At 38.9% G+C, this 19970-nt stretch overlaps 1 protein-coding gene across 3 annotated transcripts in view; it reads left to right on the top strand.

Annotated features, from left to right (window-relative positions):
• Positions 1 to 19970, top strand: part of pcdh15a (protocadherin-related 15a) — a 707751-nt gene that overhangs the window by 471574 nt on the left and 216207 nt on the right. For all 3 annotated transcript variants that reach the window (XM_034185498.1, XM_034185497.1, XM_034185496.1), the window contains 2 exons: positions 3513 to 3645; positions 4414 to 4493. In XM_034185498.1, the coding sequence (XP_034041389.1) occupies positions 3513 to 3645; positions 4414 to 4493 (213 nt within the window). The remainder of the gene's footprint in view (positions 1 to 3512; positions 3646 to 4413; positions 4494 to 19970) is intronic.

Here is a 19970-nt window from a genome sequence, read left to right as displayed (position 1 = left end):
TTTGTTATTATCTATCGTCCACCTGGTCGTTACTGTGAGTTTCTCTGTGAATTTTCAGACCTTTTGTCTGACTTAGTGCTTAGCTCAGATAAGATAATTATAGTGGGCGATTTTAACATCCACACAGATGCTGAGAATGACAGCCTCAACACTGCATTTAATCTATTATTAGACTCTATTGGCTTTGCTCAAAAAGTAAATGAGTCCACCCACCACTTTAATCATATCTTAGATCTTGTTCTGACTTATGGTATGGAAATAGAAGACTTAACAGTATTCCCTGAAAACTCCCTTCTGTCTGATCATTTTTTAATAACATTTACATTTACTCTGATGGACTACCCAGCAGTAGGGAATAAGTTTCATTACACTAGAAGTCTTTCAGAAAGCGCTGTAACTAGGTTTAAGGATATGATTCCTTCTTTATGTTCTCTAATGCCATATAACAACACAGTGCAGAATAGCTACCTAAACTCTGTAAGGGAGATAGAGTATCTCGTCAATAGTTTTACATCCTCATTGAAGACAGCTTTGGATGCTGTAGCTCCTCTGAAAAAGAGAGCTTTAAATCAGAAGTGTCTGACTCCATGGTATAACTCTCAAACTCGTAGCTTAAAGCAGATAACCCGTAAGTTGGAGAGGAAATGGCGTCTCACTAATTTAGAAGATCTTCACTTAGCCTGGAAAAAGAGTCTGTTGCTCTATAAAAAGCCCTCCGTAAAGCTAGGACATCTTTCTACTCATCACTAATTGAAGAAAATAAGAACAACCCCAGGTTTCTTTTCAGCACTGTAGCCAGGCTGACAAAGAGTCAGAGCTCTATTGAGCTGAGTATTCCATTAACTTTAACTAGTAATGAGTTCATGACTTTCTTTGCTAACAAAATTTTAACTATTAGAGAAAAAATTACTCATAACCATCCCAAAGACGTATCGTTATCTTTGGCTGCTTTCAGTGATGCCGGTATTTGGTTAGACTCTTTCTCTCCGATTGTTCTGTCTGAGTTATTTTCATTAGTTACTTCATCCAAACCATCAACATGTTTATTAGACCCCATTCCTACCAGGCTGCTCAAGGAAGCCCTACCATTATTTAATGCTTCGATCTTAAATATGATCAATCTATCTTTGTTAGTTGGCTATGTACCACAGGCTTTTAAGGTGGCAGTAATTAAACCATTACTTAAAAAGCCATCACTTGACCCAGCTATCTTAGCTAATTATAGGCCAATCTCCAACCTTCCTTTTCTCTCAAAAATTCTTGAAAGGGTAGTTGTAAAACAGCTAACTGATCATCTGCAGAGGAATGGTCTATTTGAAGAGTTTCAGTCAGGTTTTAGAATTCATCATAGTACAGAAACAGCATTAGTGAAGGTTACAAATGATCTTCTTATGGCCTCGGACAGTGGACTCATCTCTGTGCTTGTTCTGTTAGACCTCAGTGCTGCTTTTGATACTGTTGACCATAAAATTTTATTACAGAGATTAGAGCATGCCATAGGTATTAAAGGCACTGCGCTGCGGTGGTTTGAATCATATTTGTCTAATAGATTACAATTTGTTCATGTAAATGGGGAATCTTCTTCACAGACTAAAGTTAATTATGGAGTTCCACAAGGTTCTGTGCTAGGACCAATTTTATTCACTTTATATATGCTTCCCTTAGGCAGTATTATTAGACGGTATTGCTTAAATTTTCATTGTTACGCAGATGATACCCAGCTTTATCTATCCATGAAGCCAGACGACACACACCAATTAGCTAAACTGCAGGATTGTCTTACAGACATAAAGACATGGATGACCTCTAATTTCCTGCTTTTAAACTCAGATAAAACTGAAGTTATTGTACTTGGCCCCACAAATCTTAGAAACATGGTGTCTAACCAGATCCTTACTCTGGATGGCATTACCCTGACCTCTAGTAATACTGTGAGAAATCTTGGAGTCATTTTTGATCAGGATATGTCATTCAAAGCGCATATTAAACAAATATGTAGGACTGCTTTTTTGCATTTACGCAATATCTCTAAAATCAGAAAGGTCTTGTCTCAGAGTGATGCTGAAAAACTAATTCATGCATTTATTTCCTCTAGGCTGGACTATTGTAATTCATTATTATCAGGTTGTCCTAAAAGTTCCCTAAAAAGCCTTCAGTTAATTCAAAATGCTGCAGCTAGAGTGCTGACGGGGACTAGAAGGAGAGAGCATATCTCACCCATATTGGCCTCTCTTCATTGGCTTCCTGTTAATTCTAGAATAGAATTTAAAATTCTTCTTCTTACTTATAAGGTTTTGAATAATCAGGTCCCATCTTATCTTAGGGACCTCGTAGTACCATATCACCCCAATAGAGCGCTTCGCTCTCAGACTGCAGGCTTACTTGTAGTTCCTAGGGTTTGTAAGAGTAGAATGGGAGGCAGAGCCTTCAGCTTTCAGGCTCCTCTCCTGTGGAACCAGCTCCCAATTCAGATCAGGGAGACAGACACCCTCTCTACTTTTAAGATTAGGCTTAAAACTTTCCTTTTTGCTAAAGCTTATAGTTAGGGCTGGATCAGGTGACCCTGAACCATCCCTTAGTTATGCTGCTATAGACGTAGACTGCTGGGGGGTTCCCATGATGCACTGTTTCTTTCTCTTTTTGCTCTGTATGCACCACTCTGCATTTAATCATTAGTGATCGATCTCTGCTCCCCTCCACAGCATGTCTTTTTCCTGGTTCTCTCCCTCAGCCCCAACCAGTCCCAGCAGAAGACTGCCCCTCCCTGAGCCTGGTTCTGCTGGAGGTTTCTTCCTGTTAAAAGGGAGTTTTTCCTTCCCACTGTAGCCAAGTGCTTGCTCACAGGGGGTCGTTTTGACCGTTGGGGTTTTACATCATTATTGTATGGCCTTGCCTTACAATATAAAGCGCCTTGGGGCAACTGTTTGTTGTGATTTGGCGCTATATAAAAAAAAAAAATTGATTGAAAATTGATTGATATACTAAAATGTAATAAATGGCATAAATGTATAATGAATGGATGGAGATATGAAAAAATCAGCAATAGTATATCAAGTAATATTGAAATTATATTATGTCAACTTAAAATGCGACCAAATCAGAATATTAAAAATGCTTCTTCATCAAGTAAAAGAGATGAAGAAAGAGGAGCTCAGATCTATGCCTTGTGCATGAAAAAAAAAATCAGTTTGAGTTCACTTCAGACAGTAATGTGAATGTAGCCAGAGAGACTGCAGTAGATTGTTGGTCAAAAATACAACATGCTACTGTTTAAATTCCTGGACATTTTGTAGGCTTTGTTTTTAGCATGTCCTTTAGCCCCCCACCACCCCCCAAAAATTGGAAAAACACTTATTGACGAAGTACACTGTGCAAAATGAGTCTTTATATGACAGTCGAATTATATCATAAGCATAGTCTGTGCCAACATACATCTATATTTCTCCTTAAAATATGGCTTGACATGTTTTCAGGGGAAGTGTGTAAAGTTTGTGTGGTATTCTTTCTCTCAGGAGTTCTATTACAACAGTGTACATTGAGGTGTTGCCACCCAACAACCAGAGCCCCCCACGCTTTCCTCTTTTCACCTACAGTCTGGAAGTCAGTGAGGCCATGAGGATCGGTGCTATTCTGCTGAACCTGCAGGTGAATAACCAACACACCAGAATCAAACTACTCAAACACTGGAGAATTTGCATCATAAATAATAGAAATTAAGTTTTCACCAACATACTGTATTTATGTTTAATTCAGAAGCTGTCCTTCACCGATTGCAGACTTTTACACCAGTCAACAATTCAAATTATAAGAAGCCTCCAGACTGAGTCCCTGATTTACTTCATACATCATATAATTTCAAAGTATTGACATTGTACCCAGCAGCTAGAGTGCATACTAGTTGACTTTTACCATAAATCAGAAATTCTGATTCTAAGAAAATACTGTAACATGAGTATTTTATTTAAAACTTTGAAATCTCTGTGTTCCTGTGTAGATATCATAAGATGTAAAGAACCAGGACACACATTTGGACACACATTCTCATTCAATTGAACGGGAATGTGTTCAAACTTTTGACACAAAATAGTATTTTTAATTGAATTTCCAGCAAGTCATAATTTGGCAAATATGCAACTGGAGGCAAACCTTTTTAGATGTTAAAGAGAGCAAGAATGATCCCTGCGCATTTAAAGTTTGTCGCAACAATCAGTCAAAAGTAATGACTTTTGCAACTTTGCATGTTTTAACAACACATTTATTAAGCTATGGCAATGTTGCTGGGTACATTGTTATTATTTGCATGAAGTATGAAGCAACTCCAAAATGCATAATCTGGAAAAATGTATGAGTTCTCTTTATTTGACATGTAATTACATCTATGTGACCATAAAACACCCCATTTTCTTTTTGTAGGCCACAGACAGGGAAAATGACCCAATCACGTACCTTATTGTGAGTGGAGATTCCCAGCAGATCTTCAACCTCTCTAAAACGTAAGATCCGACAATTTTTTGAGGTACAGATAATGATATAAGGTTTGCTAACTTCAACCACTGCTTCAAAGCTTAGAGTAAAAGATGAATGGATTGGGAGTAATGTTTGTAAATCATTAATCAATATCATTTTAATTATAGTCTCCTTCAGCATCATGGTGTATATGTATAGTAACAGACACTGATAACAGTTTCAGACTTTCATGTAGGAGCTCTCTTAGTAACAAGCCCACAAAGAATTTTCATCCACCTTTGCAGCTTTATGGAGCTTTAAAGACTTGTTTAGCTTTTTTTATGTTTTATGGAATGAAAATTGCTGTGGCCAATCCATTTTAAGTAGCAGGTGGCTTTTTTCAGTAAACAAAAAAGTCTGTTGAAATCCAGAATACAGAAAAACAAAGTTGGTCATAAGCTAACGTAAAAAAAACAACTAAATCCACCAGCTAAAGACAAAAACACAGCTAGATAGTAGATTATTAATATACATTAGTATACCTCCACCAAGATGGGCCATGGCCTTCAACCATCATAACCCAGTCTCATGTTTGAAATCCAAGGTGGACCTGCATGTTGAATTGGCACAGGTTTTGCGCCGGATGCCCTTCCTGATGCAACTCCACATTACATGGAGAAATGTGGCAGGGGTGGGATTTGAACCCGAGACCTTCTGCACTGAAACCAAGTGCATTAACCATTTTGCCACCACCCCTGCTAATTTGAAATCTTTGACCTCTAAGCCAATAAACTGCCCACAGTCACCTGACTTTAAACTGACTTTAATGTTGCATCTGAATAATAAAAGAAATCAAAACATTGTATTGGGTAACATGTATTTTTAATATTTGTGACATTGTTTCATTAAAATCAAACCAAACAGATTATTATTTAATTTAACTTTTCTTCTTCTTCTTCTTCTTCTTCTTCTTCTTCTTATTATTATTATTATTATTATTATTGTGGTTGTTATTATAATAATAAAAGTAAGGAAGTGGAATAAATAGCAAACTCATAAAGCTTTCCATGAAATAACACACTTCCTGATGGAATTGACAGAAATGCTTACAAAATGATCTATGTTGCTCTTTTGATGAATGTAAAATAAATGTGGTTAGGCCTAGCTCTCCACCATAATTTATGGTGTATCCCCCTACCAACGTTTTTGAGGTTTAATGTATTAGACTAAACCTGACATCCATTAAACACAGGATCAAACATAACTAGGCTAACAGGATCAAACATAACGAGGCTAATATGAAGGTATTGATAATTCTACTCCATGTTTATGTTGCTCCATGAACACAGTACACAATTTCTGACATGCACATAATATAAGTCATAATATTATGTATGTGTTTCAGTTTGTAATGGAGCTTTTATAACCCCATGTTTCCAAATACATTTCCATATCTGTGAGTGTATTTTCTGTTGAACTAAGTCTTGTCAAATGTGTAATTTACGTCTCATCCAGTGAATACAGGAATGAATTCCATCAATGTGTGATACTGCATGACATAAGTGGTTATTGGAGTTGGATGAATGAGTGGATGCTAACTGCTTTGCAAGATTGTAACCCAGCTCCTCTAACAAGTCCATGGGAAACAATTTCATGAGTATATCTAGAAGTTTGTTTGTGAAAGCTACATTTGTTTTGATGAAGATTTTATTGATGTTTTCAACCTATAGTACAATACCCTTGTGTCGTGACTGAGGTACCAACCAATCTGTAATGGTATTGGCAAAGTACAAAGGAATAACTAAGCAGATTTCTTAGGTTAAAGATGGGCTGTGACAAAGGGCAGTAATAGAGGAGGATTTGATAAAGTATTCTTTCATTCTGATTACCATAGAACAATAGATATGAAAGGAAATTTATGTGAACAGATGTAATAATTACCAGAAGAGTAGAAGCCCTTCAAAAAAACAGCCATACTAAAGTATTACTGACTTTTTTAAATGTTTTTTTTTTATAATAATAAAAAAACATGTCAAACTAACTAACCACAGACAATAGTGCAATGATTGGACAACTGGGTATGTTGAAGCTAAGCATCTCAAAGTCTGCTCATGACCTCCTACCAGCAGTTTTAAATGAGTGGATGAAGCCAGTAAGTAAAGTAAGTCCCTTCGGCTGCTCCCTTGTTTGCACTTGGGGTCGCCACAGCAAATCCAAGGTGGATCTGCATGTTGAATTGGCACAAGTTTTATGCCGGATGCCCTTCCTGACGCAACTCCACATTACATAGAGAAATGTGGCAGGGGTGGGATTTGATCCCGGAACCTTCTGAACTGAAACCAAGCACATTAACCACTTGGCCACCACCCCTGCTAGCCAGAAAGCGTGGAAATAACTACTGATAATGGGCAGTGCAAACTTATATTATTCAGGCTAAAGTCCATACTGTACAGTTTGTAAGTGGTGATATGGGTTCTGTCAAGTACTTTATATTGGATTAGTTGGATTTTGGAGTTACCTGTCAGATACAGTGTTATTACATATGTTTGTTCAGTTGAAGTCTGATGGAGGTTATTTATGTCTGTTGGTCCATTTGACTGTTGGAATTTATAGAGTTATGTTGTTGGATCCCAAGAATTTGTGTTTCTGAGATAACTTTTTTTTTTTTTGATCAGCGTGATTGTAACTTTGAATAGGGTTTATAAATGTGGCTATTAAAATCTTTATGGTTAATGGTTTTCTTTATAAATTGTCTTCACTGGGTGTATTTGACATGGTAGTGACTGGGTAAGTTATGTTCTTTTTAGATATGGTCAAAGGTCCTGAGCAGGCCATCATGGAGTAACTGTCACAGGCTGGCTACCCCTTTCTTATGAATGAAGGATTCTTATGAATTAAAACCATAGAATTATTCCAAAGAGGTGTATCAGAGGATGGCAAGACCTTGTAATGGAGAACTTCATGGTTTTCAATCAAACAGTCAGAGTGGTGTTGATAGTATTATTTTTATAACTGCTGTTTTTTTGTTGTTTTTTTTTGGGGGGGGGGGGGTAAATTGAAGACATTGTAAGCTTCAGAAACACAGACAGGACTAAAGAGGAGAAGTAAAGTGCAATTGGCATGGTTGGAAAAGTGACCTGCCAGTTAAGGTTCACTGTAATTTATTTGCCAGTCTAGTACTTTATGAGCATTGATGCTGGCAGGTGGTGCCATAAACAATGGTCAATGGCTCTATTGAAAAAAAAAAAATGAGAACCATTAACACTCTAACTGTAGGATCATTTTTGTGACCACAAAAATCTATGATGGGCTTGATCAGGTCATATTTGGGATCATGCACTAATCCTGTGCATTGTCACTTCCACTACACAACAGAACTGTCTTAGGTTCTGGATGACAACCAGTCTTTCCTCAAGTCTCAAAAATAACCATCTGTTTGTAGCAGCCAAGTGAAATATTGAAATTCCCTTGCCCTTCTCCAGCTTCTGGGGTCTTCAACACAAAGATGTCTTCATGCACAATCATATGCTGAGAAACATGTTCAGTCACAATGCAAGTAATACTCCTCATCTGAATAAGGACCCATTTGTTTAACACAAAGTCATTCTTGCAGTACCCATTGATCCTCCAAATAGACATACGCAATCCCATAGGCATCTGGTTGTTTCTTTAGGTCATGTTGTTAGAAGCCAGATCTGACAATCAGAGAAATAAGACAGGAAGCATCAGGTCCCTAAAGACATGCCCCTTCATTTTTCCTGTAAAGATATCGGCATCACCAAACACCTCTGTCCAGCAACCTTGTGACTCTATAATCAGAAAGGCCAAAGGAAGAGACATGACTTTCACTGCCAAAATAAGTGAGTGTGTTGAAGCGATTGATACTTTCACCACATATGGGTATAGTTTTCATGACAGAGCCCAAAAAATAATCTTAATCTGAATCTTGATCCAGTCACTCTGATTCCTCACTCAGCCAGTTTCTGCAAAGTTCTGTCTGCAAACACGCCAACAAATGCACCTAAGCCCCAGATCTCCACATCCAAATCCAAGATTTATTTAGAAAAGTATGTATGGTTTTGTAATGTCTTGTTATTCTACTGTGTTTTACCTTTTTATTGTGCCCTTTTTTATTTTAATTTACTCTGTTGTTATGAATTGTGTGTTATGTGAAGCGACTTGGAGTGACTGTCGTGAGATGGCGCTATATAAATTAATAAATTGAAATTAAATTGAAATTGATTGTATGCATCAACAATAAAAGTGTCAAATAACTGGAACTGGGTAAATACATCATATATTTGACACACAACAATTTGTTGATATACATCCATTCCTACATGTATGTCCTGTGATACATTCTAACAAAGTTAGGGCTTGGAATGATGAAAAAGATTAAATGATGATGTTATTTCAAACAGGTGATGTTAACAGGTGAAAAGTAAACATGATTCGGTAAAACAGCATGAAATGCTGAGTCTTTGAGGGTCAAAGATGGGCAGAAGATCGCTAGTTTCTCACCAAATACATGAGAAAATTATTGAAATTTTTAAAAACAATGTTTCTTGAAGAAAGATTTGATGGGGATTTGTGCATTTTTATAGTAAGTGGCATGGTTAGCTTAGTGGCACCTTTATCTCACAGCAGGAAGGTCTTAGGATCATTTTCCAACTGGTCCTTTTTGTGTGGAGTTTGTATGTTCTCCCCATGTTTGCATGGGCTCCCTCTAGGTAGTCTGGCTTCCACCCACTCTTAAAAACTTGAAGGTTAGGTGAATTGGGAAATTGACCGTAGGCGTGAGTTGAAGTGTGAATGCATTTTTCTGTCTGTATGTGGCCCTGCAATATTATTATGCTGCTTTTATAATTGCTTTTATTTCTTTTAGATTCTCTTTATTGTTTGGCATACACTGGGGGGAGCAGCAAAGAAGCATTTTCATTGTACAGGGAAACACGTTTCCATACTGTGCATATGACAATAAAACCTTGGATTGATTTGATAGACTGACATCTTGTCCAGGTTGTACCCCACCTTTTGCCCTATGACTGCTGGGATAGGCTCCAGCTCCCCTACAGCCCTTAATTGGAATAAGCAGGTATATAAAAAAAGAAAGGCAGAAAAATTTCTATCGTACTATCACTAAACAATTCATGGAATCTGGAGGAATTTCGCTGCATAAAAGGCTGAACACCCATGATCTATGATCCATCAGATGGCATTGCATCAATAACCACAATTCATCAGTAACTGATACAACCACATGAGCAAGGGCAGATGGGAAAGCTTTTTTTTAAATGCTACAATATAGAGGTTACATTGACAAATGCCACTTAAAACATTACTGTGGAATAAAAAAAGCCCTATGTCAACCTTGTCCACAAGCAGTGCTGACTTGTCAGAGCTTGGAGGAATCTGGGTTGGACCATCAAAAAGTGGCAATGTGCATCTTGGTCAAACAAAGCAAATCGTTTTTGAAAGAAACAGGCACTGTATGCTCTGGACCAAAAACAAACAGGACCATCCAGACAGTCATCACCAGCAAGTCCAAACACCAGGGTATGTCTCATGCACCTTGGCAAAGGTAATTTGCACTTTTGTGTTGGCAGCATTAATGCAGAAAAGTACACAGATATTTTAGAGCAAAATATGCTGTCTTCAAGGTGACGTCTTTTCCAGCGAGGTCCATGAAAATTCAGTAAGGTATATCTTCTATTATACATTCTAAGGTAGAACTCTACTAGTGTATACTAAAGTATATCTGAATATCTTAAAAAAAAAAGAATAGAGCCACTTAGGTGCCTGGTCTTGAGAAGCAGGGATGGTCTGCCAGTAGTGGATGCCAACGGACTCAATAAACTAATGAAGGCCAGTGACGTTGTTGGGGTGAAGTTGGACACTTTGTCAAGTGAGTCAGACAGGAGAATGCTGTCCAAGTTAGGTGCAATGTTAGACGATAGCTCCCACCCCTTACATGGCGTCCTGGTGGAACACAGGAGCGCCTTCAGCGATAGACTCATTCCACCTAAATGCACCACTGAGCACCAGGAAATCATTCCTGCCTGTGGCCATCAAACTGTACAGGTCCTCGCTCTGAATGTCAGACACCCTGATTCCACAGACTAACTCATTTTTTTTAATTTCCACATCCTGTGTATATTGTATATTTGTGCTGTTGTGTACTTTATCTCACATCCTTTCTGTTTTAATGTCTATTTTATCTGTAGTGTTGTACATTTGAACCCAGTCCATCAATGTTTAATACCTATTAATCTAACAATTCTATTTAACTTAGCTTAAGTTTTTTCTCTCTTATGTTCTATTTTGCACAGAGCACATGGAGCAAAATGTGACTTCCCCCCTGGGATTAATAAAGTATTCTGCTTGTGATTCTGATGTCTTGGGTTCATTTGACTTCTTTTTTGGGGGGAAGTCAAAGTAAATGTAAAAATCATGGTTTTTCACCCCATTTTCCACAGCATCTCAACTTTTTCTGATTTGGAGTTATTTGGATGTTGGCCAGTGTTATAATGAGGTTAAATGAACAGCTCGCCTAAACGTATCATGCCACATCTTTTTATATTTTGCAATTACCTCCTGTGTTAGAAAGAAAGCAGTGAAGGGAAAAAGGATTTTTGCCAAACTGGGACTATTAAGTCACCAGGAGCTGACTTCTAACCGAGAGTAACTCTGTGGCATACACAGAAAATAATCAGATAAAATAAATCTTTACTTGCTCTCCAGAGTGTTGTTGTACAAATTTTCTCCCTGCATTTTCTTTCTAGCTCTGTCTCCTTCTCAGCCTTTCTACTGTCTGCATGAAGACAAGGCACACAAAATGCCAAGCCTTTCAGGGGGTGAGAAGCTAAAAACATAATGTTTTTCAAAACTGGCATCAGTCTTTAGAAAACCAACATCAGTCAAACGCTGATAGGGATCGAGGGACTGTCAGAACATATTAAAATGACCTGTGCTTTTTACCACCCCTTAAATAAACAAGAAATATGAGCAAGATGTGCATGAGTGAGGAGACACGGGGAGAGTGAAAGTGCGTGATCATGCCACCAGGCACGTTTGTCGAAAACGTTTTTAACCATTTTAACCGTCTTTTGTCAGCATTCTGAGCTCCCGACTATGCAAGAAGAAGCTGTGTTGTAATGCTCGTAGTCTCATAGTTTGGTTCTCTTCAGCTGCTTTGTTTTTACTTAGGAATATTTATGTTCAGCATTTATGTCCATAATTGCAAAGGAAATCACGGCCATACCATCAGCCATAGAGACACCTTTTGGTTTTGCCAACGGCTGAGTGGATCCTTGTCATTTGATTGGTGCTTTGTGTGTCACATGACATGGATTACTCATCCCATTTGTGTTGCATTGCATTTAGAGTGCGATTTCGTTCTATTTAGGGTGCAGATTTAGGCTGGTAGCAGGAAGTTAGAACAAACAGCTGGTCTAATTACTGATGTGATTTTTTTTTTTTGCTGCACTGAGGATGTACACAGTTTTTGTTTTTTTTGGTAGTGCATGCACGCACAAGCGCCATCCCAGTTGTGTGAGCACACACCTCGTGTATACGGGACAATGAAGCAGGACGACAATTTGATTGCACTGACGGTGCTAGTTCTTGTAACACACACACACACAAAATCCACTCCGCTGTAAGCCGTCTGGATGCAGGAAGAGCTGATCAGATGAAAAGCTGATGAGATTTTTGGCTGGACTGAGGAACTACACAAAGTCTTTTTTTATGGAAGTACGAAGTCAGTGCACAGCATCACCAGACTACACGTCACAATTTTGACTCCTATTTAAAGTTTGTGTTTACATATTAATAAAATATCAAATGACAAGGATCTATTTTAGCTGTTATATCAAACAAATAATGAATGTTTTTTACCTTTGTTCAATGGAACAAATATTTAATTCAGTGAAAGCTGGAACATATCATTCAATGAGGCGAATAATCGTACCATTGAACTCATAAACCTTCATTATTTGTATATCATCCACCATCAAAATGACAAATTCTTTCCCTGTACATCTGCTGCATTTTGTAAATATTATAGTCTTCTCTGCAAGTTCTGGCAACTTTGCAATATAATGATGTCAAGCAGGTGCTGATATTGCAAATGATGAATCAATGGGTGATTAGCTCTTGCTCTTAATGAGTGTGCAATATACAGATTTTTACTATGCACTCATTTTTCAACCTTTCAAAACTTCAACATGATTCAATGAAGTGTTTTTGCATTACTGCATTGTTGAGATTCAGTTTGCACATGGGGCTGGTTCGATCCAGCTGTTATGAGTAATGAGCTTTCGAGTCTATAAGAAGATCTGAATGGGGTGAGGTCCCTGAAGTTTTACCCATTTTTGAGGCAATTAAAAAAACAAAACAAAAGATGCAGAATTTTTGTGAGAGGAAAGTAATGAATAATGCAGTGGAGATGCATGGAAAAAAATGAATGCAGTGGACATTTCCCTTTAACCCAGGACAGATCAAGTGGTCAACAGGTTTTAATTCTTCATTTCAATCCACATGTAAAATTTATCTTTTATGAACATTATTTTATTGAGCCACCTTAATTTTGCAGCACTGTAAAGTCTCAAAAGCTAATCTAAAACTGTGCCAACTATAAGATTTTCTGTCGTCTTCTTGGCTCTGCACTCAGTTTGGCACCTGACTGTATCATGGGAAAATTAAATTGAAACCTGTGTTGAAAGGAGTAAACAGCATTCATTTCATACTGCCTACTACACATGCAAATATTGTGCCATATAGTCCATGAGGCTAAAGCCAATTTTGACCTCCTTAGTACCATTTAAGGGGCTTAAGCAATACTTAAGATACAGCCTCATTATACTATTACCTAAAAATGTATGGTGGCCAGTGTGGTTTGCCTTAATGTCAGACAGCAGCAGCACCTGCAGCTTAAAGGTGCATTTACACATAACCAAGACGCGTTACGAATGTCATTTTTCTGTCATTCGTGACACATTCCTGACATTCTTAATGTGACTTAATGCATCTGAATAGGTTTCTTAATAGTGCGTGATGGTGCGTGATATTCTTGATATTCATGGAGCATGTTTTTGCCTGTCAAAAAATCTTCCACGAATGTCACACACCACCCTCATTTCGTCTCATGTTGTGGAGGTCACAACTGAGCGTGTTGATCCGTCTTGATGAGTATTGATCCTTAATAGAACGTGACAACGTTCATAGTGGTTCCTGTGATGGTTCTTGGAGCCCGAACTGTCACGCATTATTACGAAGTGACACGGAAACTGTCACGTTTTGACATGACTTGTAACGCGGCGTCACATTTCACTGCGCGCCACTACAAATCAGTTTTCTGTCACATGCGCACAATTAAACTCGGCTCCAAATGTCGTTCCACAGTTCCTGCTGAAGCTCCTCAGGATGCTCCTGCAGGTGTTCCACCTGCTGTTGTAACCGATGAGTGAGAGAACGAGTCTGAGCAACCAGAGGAGCGAGAGGAGTCTCACGTGCAGCCAGACATCTCTGCACCTCCTCCAGTCCGGCGGAGGAAGAAGCGCGTGCACAATTAAACCCTGCTGCATCGCATTCAGTTTGATTGCTGACACCAAGTCGGCTAAAAGTCTAATTTCAGTGCTCTTCAGCGCGCTCCTGCAGGTGTTCTACCTGCGGCATGTGCATAATGTTTGGGAAAATGCACGAGATGACAGCCGCATGAAGCCACACATCTGGCTCTGTCTGTCCTCCTCCTCCTCTCTGCGCCACTCCATGGCACAGAGCCCAACTACGCATGCAGTCACAAAGTTCTTCTAAAAACTGGAGCGATCTGAATTCGGTTGGATGAATATGGGTGTGTGTGTGTGTGGAGACAATTCACCTCGTTCACAGCGTGACAGAACTTAGCGATGCACTGTTACGCGCAATAGCGCGCAACAACGCAGAACACTATTCTTGACCGTGCGTAATGGTTCCTGATAATTTTCCAGCAACACGTGCCATTAATCGTAATGCGTGGTAACAGGTTGCAGCAGTTCCTGAGGGCACCTGACACCTCTGCCCCGAATCATCACATTCGTGATCAGCGGCCAAGAATGTGTACTTCGTGGCATTCGTCATCGTTATGTGTAAACGCAGCATTAGCAATACTTAAGATACAGCCTCATTATACTATTACCTAAAAATGTATGGTGGCCAGTGTGGTTTGCGTTAATGTCAGACAGCAGCAGCACCTGCAGCTTAAAGGTGCATTTACACATAACCAAGACACGTTACGAATGTCATTTTTCTGTCATTCGTGACACATTCCTGACATTCTTAAGGTGACTTAACGCCTGGTGACGCCTCTGCCCCGAATCATCACATTTGTGATCAGCGGCCAAGAATGTAAACTTCGTGGCATTCGTGACTTGTCGTTGTTATGTGTAAACGCAGCATTACTTTGCATTGACTTCTGTGTGGGACTAGCCACTGAAAATAATGGGTTCAATAATAGCTCTTTGAACACTTTGTGTATATATATATATATATATATATATATATATATATATATATATATATATATATATATATATATATATATATATATATATATATATATATATATATATATACCATGCATTTAATGCATCTGGAAAGTATTCACAGTGCTTCACTTTTCCACATTTTGTTATGTTACAGCCTTATACTTCTGAAAAAACATCTCCACAGCATGATGCTGCCACCACCATGCTTCACTGTAGGGATGGTGCCTGGCTTCCTACAAACATGATGCCTGGCATTCACACACCAGAGAATTTTGTTTCTCATGGTCTATGATTCCTTCAGGTGCTTTTTTTTTTTGGCAGTCCAGGTGGACTCTAACATACAGACCTGATTGGTGGATTGCTGCAGAGATGGTTGTCCTTCTGGAAGGTTCTTCTCTCTCCATGGAGGAATGGTGGAGCTCTAACAGAGTGACCATGGGGTTCTTGATCACCTCCCTGACGAAAGGCCCTTCTTTCCTGATCACTCAGTTTAGGTGGGCATCCAGCTCTAGGAAGAGTCCTGGTGGATCAGAACTTTTTCCATTTACAGATGATGGAGACCACTGTGCTCATTGGGACCTTCAAAGCAGAAGAAATGTTTTTTGTACCCTTCCACAGATTTGTGCCTCGAGACAATCCTGTCTACATACCATCCCTTTGACTTCATGATTGGTTTGTGCTCTGACATGCACTGTCAAGTGTGGGACCTTATATGTAAACAGGTGTGTGCTTTTCCAAATCATGTCCGATCAACTGAATTTACCCACGTGGACTTCAACGAAGCTGTAGAATCATCTCAAGGATGATCAGTGGAAACAGGATGCACTTGAGCTTAATTTTGAGCTTCATGGCAAAGGCTGTGAATACGTATGTACATGTGATTTTTTTATTATTATTATTAATAAATTTGCAAAAATCTCCAAAAACTTTTTCATATTGTCTTTATAGGATATTGTGTGTAGAACTGTGGGGGAAAAAAAAACATTTCATGCATTTTGAAGTACTGTGAAAACTTTCAAGATGTACAGTTTTTATGTGTGTGCGTGTGTGTTTGTGAGTTTTATGCTGCATTTACACATAGGCAAGATGCCCTACGAATGTCATATTTGCGTCATTCTTGGCACATTTCTGACATTCTTAATGTGACTTAACGCATTAGGTTTGAATAGGTTTCTTAATAGTGCGTGTTGGTGTGTGATATTCGTGATTTTCATGGAGTATGTTTTTGGCTGTCAAGAAATCTTCCACAAATGTCACGCACCACCCTCATTTCACCTCATGTCGTGGAGGTCGCAACTGAGTGTGTTGATCCGTCTTGATTAATGATGATCCTTAATAGAGCGTGACAGCGTTGTTCTCTGACATGCACACAATTAAACCCTGCTGCACCGCATTCAGTTTAATTGCTGCAGTATGCTGAAGGAGGACAGTGACGCCAAGTCTGTTAAAAGTCTCATTCCAATGCTCCTCAGGGCGCTCCTGCAGGTTTTCCACCTGCTCCATGTGCCTGATGTTTGGGAAAATGAGCAAGACCAGAGCCACGTGGAGCCACACATCTGGCTCTCAGTCTCGTCCTCCTCTCCCAACTAAGCATGCAGTCACAAAGTTCTTCTGGTATGGATTTTAAGGAACAAACTGGAACAATCTGAATTGATCAGCAACTGACGGTTGGATGAATATGGGTGTGTGTGTGGAGACAATTCACCTCATTCACAACGTGACAGAACTTAACGATGCACTGTTACGAGCGATAGTGCACAACAGCACGCAACAATGCGGAACATTATTCTTGGCCGTGCGTAATGGTTCCTGATAATTTTCCAGCAACACGTACCATTAATCGTAACGCGTGGCAACAGGTTGCAACAGTTCCTGAGGAAACCTGACGCCTCTGCCCCGAACAGAGGTGGGACAAAGTCACTGTCAAGTCGTGAATCAGCAAGACCCAAGTTACAAGTCTCACAAGTCTCAACTCAAGTCTCAAGTCAGCTTGCCAACAATTGGTGGTCATTATGACTTGAGACTTGACTTGGGACTTGACTTGAGACTTGTGACCTGCCGATTCATGACTTGAGAGTGACTTGCTGGTGACTTTGTCCCACCTCTGGCCCCGAATCATCACATTTGTGATCAGTAGCCAAGAATGTATACTTCGTGGCATTGTGCTCAACTACTTTTATTTTCATTTTGATTTATGTTGTGTTCACTTATTCTGTTGATTTTATGTACAGCTAGCCTCATTGTTCTTTTCGTTTTAATTTGTGTTGTCTTCAATATGTTACATCATGTTAATTCCAGTTCCTTTCTTCTGCATCCATAATTTGAAACTCCATGAGGATGAATAACAATAAACTGTCGTCCTGATTGGGATGTGACAACAACAAGTGTGCTACTTGATTTTGCCCATGTCTTAATTATAAATACTGAGGTAAACCTGAGCAGCTTTCCTCTTTCAGATGGTGTGCTGCATGTTCATTTTTTAAAAATGTATCAACCGTCTTGAACCAGAGCCATTCTGGCTGGATTCAGAACAGCATTTTGCCTATAACTAGAGGCAAGTGCTGAGCGACATAGACAATATTAATGGAGATTTTATTAATTTACCTGTCAAATTTTAAGATACAGTGGGCCTATATAGTTTTAATGTTATGAGCCTGAGAGGCGGGAAAGAAGTGTCACTCGTGTTCTGCTTGGACTATTCAGCCAGAGGAGCTTTAAATTAGAATTGTGAAGGAGCAAGGGGACAGGGGAGAATTGTGACAGACATTAATCTCAGTGCACTCAGATGCATTAGTGTTTCCTTGCATTTGCACAAATGGTGTTTGCCACACCATAAAGGTGGTGTGGCAAACGCCTTTGTGGTGTGGCAAAGAAATGGTTTTGTGTGTGTCATGTGTGTGTTTATCCTTATTCTCATGTCTTGTGTGCCCAGTTGCACAAACAAAGATAATTCAGCATTTTGCCTGGGAATGCTTCCATATTTCTAAGTTGCAGTTTTGGTGCCAGATTGAGCCTTGTGAATAAGAAGGAAGGTTGCTTTGTCTCCTGAATACTTTGGGAAGAAAATGTGAATCTGTGTATTGTCCAAGAGCTTCTGCAGTAAGGCAGAGTACCGAGAGCAGCCTATCTTCTTTTTACCCAAAATTCACACTTAATACAGCAGTCATGTTGTATATGTCTCTCTTATTTGGAAGTAAATGAACTTGGCAGTGTTTGTTTGTCACCTCTTCTTATTACAAGAGTAATACAGTATGCTAAAATGTGTGTAATATATAGTGATGGGCAAACATTATCAGCTAATGGCTATGTAGGGGAGCTAACATTTTCATTCACGGATTAGCGTTTCAGCTAACTTTGGAACCCATTAGTTGACCAGTTAGCTTCCACAAAATAGTTCATAATAGTTCTGCTAACTTCAAGTCAGAATTTTTAAATAAAGTTGAACAGTCAAATATGTTTGTAAGCCCTAAAAGCAGATATGTTTGTTCTAATTGGTAAACTTTGATGGCGATTTGTAGTCCAAAATATTGCAGTTCCATTACTGGCCACCTGAGGCTGGCTCCAAAACAGAACACATTCCCATTGGACACCATTTTAAAATGCCCAACGTTAGAGCAAAAATAACCATGTTTGCAACTTGGTTAAAAAACTTTTTTGGTCTTTATAGATAGTTTCCTCCTCCGTGACAACTGTACCAAGGGTGTATTGTTTTCTAACGTCTTAGTTGAAAACATTTTAAGCCATAAATTTCTTTATAATTGGGACCGTGATTGCTTTGAGTGACAGCGGTTGAGCCCAGCATCTCTGCATCTCCTAGCGTCTGACCATAACTCATTGTCCGCGTGATGGAGCTACTCACTGTTGCGTGGTTACTGTGTCTGTCATTTGGAGTATTTTATTACAAATCCATAAAAAAATATGACTTGTGTGGTGAACATCCTAATGGAACTTCTGACATCTCTTCTGCAGTATTCATGCTGAATGAAACTCTTGTCTTATTTATTGTCGTATGCTAACAGTGATAGCACTTTTATCAGCTATCGGTAGCCTGATCTGTTAAGCCCTATTAATGCACGATTACTGAGAAAATCAGCAGTCTGTCCACACCAAATTAAATTGTTAAGAGAACTGCCAGAAACTCCCAAAATATGACTTAATAAACACCTGAATCTGTGTTAGCCCATTAGCTTAGCTGGTACACACTTGACGAGAGGGGCATGTTCAGGCTTCTTTGGTCATACATGGTCATACCCATGCTCCACCCCTTTATTAGATTAGATATACTTTATTGATCTCACAATGGAGAAATTACGTTTACGTTTATCTATTAATGAGTTCATTAATGTGAATCAGTGTGGGAGGGGCTCTCAACATGGCGATGCCCAGATATGGATTTCACATTAGCTGTTCTGGGTCTCTATAGAAATCTTATGGGTGACGACATGCAGGATTTGTCCAGTATATATACAGTCTACAGTTTGTTCCTGTTTAAACCTATACAGTTATTCAATAAGCAACACTGACACATTGCGTAGTGGCAATAAGCATCACCTTTTAGAAATGGAGGAGTGGGAGGACAAGCCAGAGTATAAGCATTACTGAGATTATTCAAATTAATTTTCATTTGTGCTTTTATTTCTGAATGTTTCTTATGCTTTTACTTTACATGCTCTGAATAAACTATATATTGAAAGGAAACAATACTGTTTAACTTAATTTGTTCATTGAATTATTTATGTACATCTTGGTCATTGTCTGATCTTGGTATACTGAACCTTTTTTGGGGAACCAAAAACTACAACATGGGTTTTATAGCCCAACAAATTAAGCCAAAAGTAAATTAATTTCATAAAAGTTATGCTTAGTAGTTATCTGTAGCTTCAGTGAAATCTTTTAGGGGTTTATCGGTTCAGCATTATCAAAGTTCAGTTCGAGAACTAGTGGTTATCAAAGCTCATTTTTAAGTTGCCTTGGCCCGTCATTGAAAATGTCCCTAAATAA

The sequence above is a fragment of the Thalassophryne amazonica genome, chromosome 13 (assembly GCF_902500255.1).
Source record: "Thalassophryne amazonica chromosome 13, fThaAma1.1, whole genome shotgun sequence".
NCBI lineage: Eukaryota > Metazoa > Chordata > Actinopteri > Batrachoidiformes > Batrachoididae > Thalassophryne > Thalassophryne amazonica.
The sequence above is the reverse complement of the archived record's forward strand: the minus strand, read 5'-3'. Positions and strand labels throughout refer to the sequence as shown.